The 12,535-nt window shown below is 39.9% G+C and overlaps 1 protein-coding gene across 1 annotated transcript in view; it reads right to left on the reverse strand.

Annotated features, from left to right (window-relative positions):
- The window catches only part of NAALADL2 (N-acetylated alpha-linked acidic dipeptidase like 2), a 536,053-nt gene that overhangs the window by 427,003 nt on the left and 96,515 nt on the right, over positions 1-12,535 (reverse strand). Inside the window, exon 3 of the mRNA XM_089507579.1 lies at positions 3,322-3,441. Within this exon, the coding sequence (XP_089363705.1) occupies positions 3,322-3,441 (120 nt within the window). The remainder of the gene's footprint in view (positions 1-3,321; positions 3,442-12,535) is intronic.

Raw genomic sequence — 12,535 nt, forward strand, 5'->3', positions numbered from 1 at the left:
CCACCTTCAAACACCACTTTGTCTCATATTTTTTCTAAGGGTGATTAAGGAATTTGATCTTTGGCAATTCTGATACAAACTGTCTTGATATGACACTGCTGGACTAAGGTGCAGACCAAAATGTAATTAGCATCTTTCACAGCTCCCAGATGTTCTGAGAAAGTTCTTCACTAAAAATATATATGCAGTAATCGACATTTTTAATTATGCATTTGAGATAAATATTTTAGAATGTCTATTTTGAGAAAAAACACATATTTAATTTTCTAAATAATATATGTAAAACATTTATTAATTATTTCAGAAATGTGATGGTACATGCTTACATAAAGATGTAAACTGGACTAGAAGTATATTCAACCTTGTCTAATCTGTGAATCTGTATATATGCATACTCAGTTGTTTCATCCATCATTGGCTCAAGTTGTGTTTTGTTTTATCATCATCTCAAACCATCATCTCAAACCAAACAGAATCGTAGGTATGTTGTTCAGTTCCTTTTATAAGCTTCTATTGTCTGGTTTAAAGGGTTTTGACACATTCTGTTGTTGTTGTTGTTTTAGGTTCCATTTCTGGAAGCTTGAAATTTTGTACCAGTCCCATATTTGGCTTTAAGGTTTAAACCAATATGTGTACAACAATCGGGCCTGTAAAGAAATAACTGGAAGGCTTCAGGGCTGTTTTTGGTAGTCACTGTTTTGTTTTGTTTCCACCCTGTTAAACTCATATCTTGGATGAACAACTGGTATTGGTGTTGACATACTGGTGTTTTAGAGTAACTGTGCTAGATAACAGTCTATTCCTACAAATATTTATAGGTTAGACTTGCTCTTTGAGTTATGGAATCAGTTATAGAGTCTGTCTTTGTTGCATCAGGTTCAAAGCTTTCTTTCTTACAATATTACTAACACTATAATGTTTTATTTCTAACGTGACAAATTTGCAATTTCCATTAATTAATTAATAAGGTGATTAACTAGTTTGAGTGTTGGACTACAACTCTGGAGACCAGGGTTTGAATCCCGGCTCAGCCATAGAAACCCATTAAGTGACCTTGGGCAAGTCACACTCTCTCAACCTCAGAAGATCACAATGGCAAGCCCCCTCTGAAGAAACTTGCCATAAAAAGGACAAGGTGAGCAATAGGAGCCCAAAGTTTGGAACTGCAGGGTCAGTTTGGGGTAGATTTATCAAAAGCTGTAGCAGAAGCTGTTTGCTTTAGGGTCAAGTTGAAGACACACAACAAAAACATTTGTGAATCACCCTGTTATACAACATGCAGTCAGGATGATTTCACAGTAATTATTTTTTGTTGGTAATTGATAATTTTGTCTGCATAAGATAAAGATGTTATTTTAGAATGCTGTCTGTCAGACGGTTCATAACAGTAATGTGAATGGAGTGCTAAATCTCATATGTAGTCATTTACCATTACTGTTTTTTGTTTGCTTGCTTGCTTGCTTGCTTGCCCCCTGTCCTATGCACAATATGATTCTGTACCACTGGAGAACAAAACCTAACTACAGTCAGAATTCCTTTAAAAGCATGAATTGCAAGCGGCAGCTGTAAATTTTCTTTTAGAGCAGTATTGCTTTGGTTAACAACCTAGGCTGTGAAACACATCTTTATAACATGAATCTACATCCCATAAAACCTTTGGATCTCTATTAAATTAGTTATTTGTTTCCATTTAAATTTGGTCATGGCCTAGTAAACTTAGTACTACAGCTAGCCCTCCACGTTTGTGGCTTTGACTTTTGCAGATTTGACTATTCATGGGCTTGATTAATATGTTCCCTCTAGAAATCTTTCAGTCCTCCAGCATGACTTTGCCGGAAGTTGACCATAGAGTCATGATGAAAGATCTAGAGATTCCTAGAGAAAACACTTATCTAGGCATTTGTAGATCCTTCAGTGCTATTCCATGGCCATCCTCTGGTAGATGTTGACTATAGAGTTGCATTGGAAGACGTAAAAATTCTTAGAGAGGTGTTCCAATTGAATGCTTGGGGGGGGGGGAATCTGGGAGAAGTAACATAAAACTGGAGATTTGTTTGTCAAACAGTCAGTAGGACCAGTTAGGAACAGAGAATGCTACAGATAGGAAACTGTAGATGCAGTAAGTGAGAGAGGACATTTTGTTTGACGAAAGTTAAATGTGTGGAAAGAGTTAGGGGAAAACAGTTACTTTGTTTTAAAATAAGTGCTACTGTCAACTCTCCATATCCACAGATTCCACCATCCATGGAGGCATTGAAATATTTTTTAAAAAACAAATTCCAAAAAGCAAACTGTGATTTTGCCATTTTATATAAGGGCCACGATTGTACTATGCCATTGTATATAATGGGTCTTTAGTAGCCATGGATTGTGGTATCCATAGGGAGTCCTGGAACCAAACCCCAGTGGATACCATGGGCCCACTGTGCATGAATTGTGTATGGAAATGTTACATAATAAATCTTTATACTTTTTTTTACCTTTCTGCCTTGATATTTTCATTTAACAATTGAGAAGAATTGGCCAAACATTACAAAACTGAACCCCACTAAAAGCCATTCTTCCAAGAATCAGACCCAGGAGACAGGAGGTAAGGGTAAAAGGAAAAAATGAGTGGTAGGAGCCCAAAGTTTGGAACTGCAGGACCAGCCTGGAGTGGATTTATCAAAAGTTGTAGCAGGAGCTGTGGTAAATCTAGTAGAGCGGATTTGTGACTTCTGCAGCAGTGGATCCAATAGCAATAGCATGTACATTTCTATACTGCTTATCAGTGAATTCAGCACTCACTATGCCATAAGCTAATTGCCCCCCCCCCTCCCACAAGCTGGAAATAGGTGTTCAAAATGGAAGCACCTGATTTGGAAGGTGGTGGATTTCCTTTATTCCTACGTGAAAAGTAAATGGCCTCCATTCAGTTCTTTAGCAGTGGATTCCTGCATGGCACAGGACTAAACTAGATGACATGCATGGTCCCTTCCAACACTATGATTCTAATAATTTGTGCTCCTTCACCCTGCCCCCACTGTCTTCCTTGGTAATGAGTTGAAATACATTCTATGTTTCTGTTGCTGTTGGTTCTTTCAGCGAAAAGGCAAGAGAGTTGGCCAGTTACAGTGCCTTGTAATTGTTGTCAGAAAAGAACACCTGGACCAGAAGAAGCCAAGAATTGCAGCGCACAATTGCACGGACTAAACCAATTAAATACAGCTTTAGGAGATCAAGTCACACAACTAGATGTTATTGTAATGGCTGTGATTCAGAAACCCAGGGGGGAAATACCAGTGATTCACCAGGATAAATTATATTAATTCCACAACTAACCTTATACAGCAAAGGCAGATGTCCTAGCTTCAAAAGTGCAATTTTTCTGGAGACATTTGTAATATGTTGAATCCTGAGCAAATCCTCTGCAGTCCCATACTGTACATCCAAGACCTCAGCCTGCAAAAACAAAAATAGTGCTGTTATTTTTAAAAAATTAAATAGATTATTCAACTGAAATATAATGAGAAGGATTATACAGATGGTATCCACTGACAGCCAATTCTCACATTATGTGGTGACAAACACCTGTTTCTAAGCCCAACTCCATGATACTGGCAGGAGTTTGCATGTGTTTGCAAACATGAATATTTCATTTACATGAATGGCATTTAGGAATATACAGCTTATTCATACTTGCTCAGAGGTAGTGTCTGTTGGAACTCTTTGTGAAGAAATTATTATGCTAAACATAATCACTAGATTTCATAAACTTATATCACAGACCTACATCCTCTAGAGAAGAGCTTTAAAAAGTTACTTTTTAAAAGATTACAGCTTCCTGCATCATCTAGCAAGCATGGCTACTGCCATGCCATTTGGGAGATCCTGGGCACTAGTTTTCAAAAATAACTTTTCCAGACTTCAGTGAAGAGGGCTTAAGGTAGAGGAGTTCTGTAATAGAAATTGAGATAATAGAATGGAGAGATGAGAGATTTCTGAGAGGAGATGATAGAAGATGAGAGATAAATAATGATTGCAAATGATTGCAAGGACAAAGACAGGGACTTCTTTGTTCCCTCTCCTCTCCTCCAGCTACAGAATGGTTGTGTAGGTGGATGGGTGCTGCAGCAGCAAAATGGAAAGTTGCAGGGAGGACACCAGTGGTTGCAGAGGACAGAATGCAATACCAACCTATGCAGTGACCAAAAAACAAACAAACAAACAAAACACACACACATATAAAGGTACAAGTTGTACATAGACTTGGCTATGTCACTAACAGTATGCCAGCTACAATGTGTTTTGCACTAATGAAATTTTAACACACAACGCACACACACACACATACACATATGCACGCAAACAAAACCAAAATAAAAATTGCAAAAAATACATTAACACACACTTATCATCTTGCCCAGCTGATTATTAAGAACATTGTTCATCTACTACTTCTTTAAAATATCCTTTCTAATACACAATATAAACAAACTATAGTGTCTAAGCATGATTACGTAAAGATACAGTGTGACAGCATAACAATACTATTGAAATAGCATGTCCTGCATTCCATTGTTTTTTTACCAGAGCCATTTCTAGGATGTGCCTTTTGCGGGGGGGGGGGGGCACTAGGAAAAAAATATACCAAGTGCAAAATTTGGTGACCTATTTGTACTCTTTTCAGGGTTTAGAGAATGACTGAAAGGCACTTTCTCTTACTTGTGCATCCAACCGAGTGCTCTGAAGGATATGATTTTTTTTTTACATTACAATCCCCAGGCCTTTCATGGCTTGAAGAGTTATGACTATAAAACTAGGCCTAGGTGATACCGCCTCTGGTGTGCCCAGACGTTCATATTAATTTCTTTTTTTTAATGTGAGGTCAAATAGAGTTTATAAGGTAATATACAGGCTAAAAGATTAGATATAGGCTATGGCCTCAGCTAGCAGTCTTTGAATGAAAGTTTGTGAAAGATCATGCATTTGTAAATTATTCATATTCATGATCCCTACAATTTTAATAATGTGGGGAATATGTGGGGATTGTAAAAGTTCCCAAGTCATAACTTACTGGGCATCAGCAACTGCGAGTTCTGCCATCAACTGGGACATAGCAGACTAATGTTTCCACTCCTTCTCATGACTGATCTCTGGTGCAAGGAGGAATTTCAACAGATATCCTGCTTCTATCTGTTGTACCAGAGGTCACTTGCAGGAGGGGGATGGGAGCATCAGTCTGCTGCAACCCAACTGACAGGAGAACAGATCTGTAACACTCACAAGAGCTGCTGCCTGATATGTCAGGATTTAGGTGGGTCAGGCCAGATGTTATTTTGCTATGCAACTAAGGTATATTGTATATACTCATGTCTAAGTCTAGACATTTTAGTCAAAAATTGACCCCAAAAACCTGAGCCGACTTATCCTGGGTCAGTGTAAAAAAAGGCAAGAGCATAATGTGTCTTGGAAGCACTGAAACCCCCCCCCCTCATCCATCCAGCCTTTAGGGTAAGCCCAAACCGTTATGCCTGCCAGAATTTTATAAATTCTTTGGCATCGTTTTCCTTTGCTTCATCTTATGTTGCATTTTACCATTGACTTATACACGGGTCTTATCAAAACCCATAATTTTGGCCCTTGACTTGTACATGAGGTCGAATTAGAGTCTACAAGCAGGTAGCACATGTAGAATCCTAGCCAATAAAGATGATGATGATGAAGAGCAGGAGGAGGAGGCAGCAAGAGTCTCACAGCACCTTAAAAACTAACCAATATAGCACAAGATTTAGAAATTTTGCTGTTGTTAACTGTCCTCAACTCAACTCTGATTCATGGTGATCTTATGGATAAGACATTTCCAAGATGCCCTGTCCTCAACTGCCCTCCTTAGATCCTGCAGGCTCAGGCCTCTGGCCTCCCTGATTGCTTCTAAGCATAAGCATAAGCATGTGCTCTTCCTCTATTTCTACTGCCCTTTACCTTTTCCAGCATCATTGCTTTTTCTAATGAAACATGTCTTCTCACGATGTGACCAAAGTACAACAGTTTCAGTTTAGGCATTTTAGCTTCCAGTGAGAGTTCAGGCCTAATATGTTCTATAACCCATTTGTTTGTCCTCTTGGCTATTCATGGAATCCCCAGCACTTTCCCCCAGAACCACATCTCCAATGAGTTTTTTTTTTCTATCAGCTGTCTTCATTGCTCAGCTCTCACATCGATATATTATGATGAGGAATATAGGTGGCACCTTGTATCCATGGAGGTTTCATTCCAGCCACCACCACCACCCTCCCGCCGAAGCCAAATAGTATGGGACCTCATGTCCCATTATACTCAATTGTGGCATGACATGCATGTGATTGTACTGTGTGGCTGTGTGCATGCACCACCATTATGGAGAACAGGGTGGGGCCATGCATGGATGCTCCAATCCATAGACAAGGATGCCAAGGGCCAACGGTACAATGGCTTGTACTACCCCACTTTAGTTTTCAGAGTTATAACTTTGCACTTTAGGATCAATAGCTGTCCTTCCCAGTCCTAGTCTTCTTCTGATTTCTTGACTGCAGTCTCTATTCTGGTCAATATTTGATCCTAAATATGGGAACTCTTTGATTATTGTAATTATCAATGATGAATTTTTGTAGATCATCCATGTCAACTAGGGTCCATTTTATTCATCATATTTTAAGCATTGGGATGATGGAATATGCTGCATGTTGTTGTTGTTGTTGTTGTTGTTGTTGTTGTTTTGCATTATGCTTTTATCTGACCTGATATTTACTTTACAACTCAGAGTAGTTACTTATGTTACATGGAAGCTTATGTCATAATAAAGATTCTTGTTTGCATTCACTTGGTGTTTCTGTAAGTTCTCTAGCAAGTGTTAGAAAATAGTGTTTCTTGTACATGACTGTACAATCCTCAGGGTGGATGAGGTCTATTCAAATTACTGTAATGCAAATGTGAAAGTGTTAATCCTGTCAGTAATGTGTTCAGGGCATGTAGCATAGACTGAGTTAATGCACTTTAGTAGAGCACATATCTTTTGTGCAACAAAGCCAACCACACTGAAAGGAATGGATTTCTGTGATGCTTTAACTTTCACTTCTAGTGATGTTAGAATAATATAATCCTGAGCTGTATACATTCTGAATATTAAAGCAGAATCCCTGGCAGCAATGTACAGATAAAATGCTTCCCTTTTGTGGGGAGGGGAATAATGCTATTTAAAAAACAAAAGAGGAGCACTGCCTTTATCAGCTGCTGGGGGGAAAAAAAGAAAGAACACACATACATTTGTTTTAGATAGGCAATGGTAAATCCTCTTACACCTAAAACTGTGGAACTACTAAACACTTTGATTCATCCACTCAAACTGGGTACTTATGCTCTAACACACAATCTGTAGAACTGAAAAAATTCTTAAGTATCTCAAGTAAAATCCAGCTTTACATGTAATGGAATCAACTATATTCAATGAATAATAACAAATATAGGCTTTGAACAGTAAACAAATTAACTAAGATTTTTCATTAGTTTTCAGGAGACGTAGCTGGGTACCACCATGCTTGCTCTGTTGTTTCCTAGCATCCCTGACCATGCCCTTTTTAGCTCCTCTGGCCTAAATATGATTTCTACTAGCTCTATTGTTGTTGTGTTTTTCTTGGCTCAATCAAACTACTCAAAGTTCCACTCCAATAAATTAATATACCATTACAGACACCAACTGCTACTCAATGTCCCTTATCCATTACTAAGGGCCCTAACAGATGGACCAAAAAAGCTGGTTTCCCCATCGCATGGGGGCATGGCAATTAGATAATAATAATAATAATAATAATAATAATAATAATAATTTGTTTTATTTATATACGGCTATTCCAAAGATCATAGCGGTGAACAGCAAGTAAGCTAATTAGCAAGTAAGCTAATTTGCCCCCAACAGTCTGGGTACTCATTTTAGCGACCACGGAAGGATGCAAGCCTGAGTCGAGCTTGGGCCCTTTTACTGGTCTTGAACTCGCAACCTTGTGGTTTTGAGTGAATGGCTGCAGTACAGGCATTTAACCACTGAGCCACCAGGGCTCCTGACATCCTCAAAATGCCTGGGCCACAGAAACCTGGCTGAAAAAAGAGTGGGGTTTTTCCACCCCAATTTGGGCCCAAGGCAGAGGATGCCCCTGGGACCACAGCATGTGGGTGCTACAGTCCTGAGACATCCTGGGCAAGTGTGGCTTCAAGCAGCCCTTTCATGTCAGTTTGTTTCCCCCTTAACGCAAGTAAGTCAAGAACCAATTTCTTATAAAGGCAAGAATGCTACAGATAAAAATAACAATACTAAACAAACATATAAAGGAATACATCTAATTGAACTCAATGAGATTTATTTTTACAGATTGCATCTCAAATGGCTTTTATATAAAAGTTGGAGCCCTGGTGGTGCAGTGGTTGGAGAAATTCCAGGATACAAATAAAGTAAAAAATATTAACGTGATCTTGGACGTTAGTGTTTAGGAAGGGGCGTCACTTCCTGATACCCCTAACCCTAGTACGCACGGAGCGTGCACAAAATGGTGCCACCTGTTCCACATGGGGGCCACCATGTTGATGTCGCAGACACATAGCGTCCGGACATCGAGCGGCAGAAGTGATGCCATGAGTGTGCGACTAGCGCCTCGTGGCGCCACTTCCAGGGCGCAAAAAGAAGCGCCATTTTGGCGCTTCTTTTTGGCTGCACCCAGGAATAGCGTGGTTTGGCCACTGTGGTTCCTGGACACAGCAACCGGCTGTGCCAGCAGACCGCCGCTTTTAGGCAGTCTGTAACGCGCCATAGAGAGATAAGACAATTATAATAGGCAGTCTACAAAGTACTGTTATGTTGGAAATTAATGACTGAATTAGTATGAATGAGTTTGAGTGAAAGCATTTTGAAGATCATTGACATTTGTTTGTTTTAAAAATAGTTGTAAAATTCAATAAAAATTAAATAGAATCATAGAGTTGGAAGAGACCGCAAGGGACATCCAATCCCACCTCCTGCCATGCAGAAATACACAATCAAAACACTCTTGACAGATGGCCATCCAGCCTTTTAACCTTAATGTTTTTAACCTTAAAAGGAGACTCCATCACACTCTGCTGGTGTGTTCCATTGTTAACAGCTCTTACTGACAGGAGGTTATTCCTAATGTTGAGGTGGAATCTCTTTTCCTTTTCCTGTAGTTTGAATCCATTGCTCTGGGTCCTATTCTCAGGAGCTGCAGCAAAAAAAAAAAAAAAGCTGGCTCCGTCCTCAATGCGACCTCAAATATTTAAACAGGGCTGTCATATTACCTCTTGAGCTTTTCTTGTCCAGGCTAAACATACCCAGCTCCCTAAGTATCTTCTCAAAAAGCATGTTTTCCAGATAATAATATTGCAGCCTTAGGTAATTAAATCCCTCTGAGCTCCAAGAGCAAACTAATTTCAAAACAAAAAAGTCAATACATGTAGATGGTACATTTTCAATCACCATGCAGCCAGTTATTGATAAAATGTCAATTTTGGAATGAAGAAGTAGCCATTGGTTTGCCACCATTAAAATGCGGTGTTCACAGCTCAGTTTGGTTTTGTGACCATTTGAAGTGCAATGCATGCCACATCTTTTCATCTCTGTTGATAGTGAAAACCACCTTTGAAAGATCCTAAGGGGTTTAACTATTTATTTGTTTATTTCATTTTTATGCCACCTTTCTCCCAGAAAGAGACCAAAGACAGCTGACAAGATAAAAAAAAACTACTCTTGTGTCCTCACTAAAAGAGCTTGTGATGGTGGCAGGGCAAGAGAAATCCTTCTCCTGAAGATTTTAGGACTCTAGCAAGTTTGTATGGGGCCACATAACGAAATATAGGCATGGTACAGACTCCCTTCAGAGGTGGCCTGCAACCACCCCTTTCTGTGCCAGGTTGGGGGCAGGGCAACTTCACCAGCAGCCCTGTGGCCCCAATCTGGAGTTTTTCCAGAGCACAGAGAAGCGGCAAAATGCTGCTTCTCTGTGGTCCAGAAAAGGGGTGTCCTTGAGACTTCATGCCCCTGGATATCCCGGGAGCCACAGCCATGGGAGCCACACCTGCCCCCTTTCTCCTCGGCATGGTTCCTGCAGCCATTTGGTTGCTGCAGGAATGACGTGTGTACCGAAAAGGAGCTGTCTCAAGCAGCATCTTCTTTGCGGCGCTGCAACAAGGAGGTGGGGGCCTTATGACACCATTTCCTGTGCGTGACGAAGAGTGCTGCTGGTGCCATGGTGGGCCCCGTGTGAATGGGAGGCCGCCATGAGGAGGGCACGGTCACATTCTAGGGTTAGGGACCTTGCGGTTACCGCGCAGTCCCAACCCTAGAATTGGCGCTGGTACGCTGCATTTTGGCGGTCTGTACCACACCATAGTTTCCTTTTTAAAGAGCTTGTGTGGTGTAGTGTTGGATTACACCTTTGGAGATCAGGGTCTTTATCCCTGCTTAGCTATATATGAACACTGGGCAAGTCATGCTCAGCCTCATAGGAAGCCAATGATAAACCATCTCTGAAGAAATCTTACCAAAAAAAAAACCTTGATAGGTTCTCCTTGCAGACACCTTAAGTCAGAAATGACTTGAAGGTACACAGAAACAGCAACTTTCTTTTCTTTACACATTTCCAGGAGTCTGGTGGCCACACATACATATATCATGATACTCCTCTGCACCCTTACATCTCCCTCATTTCTTCTTGATCCTGCTCTCTTGAACAACTGAGTGAGGGCCAAGCACAATTTTTTCCAGACTCTTCCATGGACTACATCCCCCACATTATGTTTTAAACAGTCCATTTTTTGCTTTGGTTTTGAATGTCATTTAAAGAGCAAAAAAGTAAAGAAAGTAAATTTGCTGCTTGTAGGTTTTCCCCTCCCAAATGATGAGAAACCAAGAATTTCTCATGCCACAAATGGGATAAATTAGGAAAATATTTCAGGTAATGCCAATTTCTTTTTCCTTCTTAGGTGAAAGATAGAGCTGAAAGATATACTGTAGAAAATTCAGCAGGAAGAGAGGGTATGTCTAGGAGAAATGATTTTCATAACTGGCACGATCACAACTTTCTACTCCCAAACACCAGATGCCAAGCGTTTTTTTTTTTAATCCCATCAGAAATATGATAAATTCCCTGCATGCCCATTGCAGTCATGTTCTGCAAAATCATGTACTGACCCTACCTGTCGTTGTAATGGGGTAAACTCTGTCACTTTTCCAGCACACAATGAAATAGAGAGAGGTAGCAAAAGTGGGCCATCCATCAGTTGTACTAAGTGTGTTTTCAAAAGAAGTTTTCATACACCAGAAATGCTGCTCCAACTGTTACTCGAAAGCACAAATTGGAGACCCAGATACAAAAATGGCCACAAGATGAATTGACATGACAGGTTTTCAAAGAAGCAGAAAGCTGCTGCTCGACAAATAATATTACAGAACCAAAGGACTCCTGAAGTTTGTCTGGCAGCCAGACTTTGGAAAGTCATTAGTAGCTCTTTTCACTGGTAGTTGAAGGGAAAAGAAGGAAAAATACAGCAGCAAAAGGGATGGATCAATGGCATATAACCAGCGCTATTTGTAATAACACTTCAGATGTTATCCATTACAAATACTCTGTACTTCGAAAGAATAGCTATCACACACTTTGACAGATCTTGGGAAATTTACTTTTTTAAAAACTACAGTTTCCAAAATCTCCTAAGGGGCACTCCTATAATTCTCCTTGTGGACTACACAGATCCCCATTTTCAGAGATTGCAACCCAAAATGGGGGATCCTATGAGCTGTAATCACCACAGCCAATTTTCCAAGGTTTTTATTTCAGCCAAATCAAAATTTCAAGCTGAATTCTGAGGACTACCCCATGATGTTGCAGTGGGTGAAGGAAACTAATTTTTGGATACCTCTCCATACAAGGGAGGCAGACACAATGGTAATGAGTGTAGAGATGTATATTGTATTCCCACACTGATTCCAACGGTGGGGTTACTGTCCTCCACACAGAACACATTTACTATTTACCCAGAACAATTATTCCAAGCACCTCCAAACATCACTAGTCATCTCAGTTAACACTCCAAGTGAGCATGACATCCTTTGGAGTATTTTATATCAGTAGAGAGTTAACAGAATGAAATGTAAAAATGTATAGTTAAGAAAGTCGTCTTAGGGTCTTGTTTTTGCTGAAAGTTATCATTCTCCTTACATTTTCTGGTAAAAGAGATTTAAAAAATCAACTAATTTGAGATGTGGTGCTGGAGATGAGTGCTAAGGATACCACAGACATCCAAAAAGATAAACAAATGGGTCATTGAAAAGACCAAACCTGACATATCCCTAGAAGCCAAAATGATCAAATTGAGGCTGTTGTTCTTTAACCACATCATGAGAAGGAACGACTCACTAGAAAAGATAATAATGCTAGGAAAAGTAGAGGGAAGTAGAAGGAGAGCAAGATTGCTTGCCAGATGGATAGACTCAATTAGGGAGGTCATTGGCATG

The sequence above is a fragment of the Sceloporus occidentalis genome, unplaced genomic scaffold (assembly GCF_023333645.1).
Source record: "Sceloporus occidentalis isolate IW3139 unplaced genomic scaffold, rSceOcc1.0.p SCAF_2, whole genome shotgun sequence".
NCBI classification, from domain to species: Eukaryota; Metazoa; Chordata; class Lepidosauria; order Squamata; family Phrynosomatidae; genus Sceloporus; species Sceloporus occidentalis.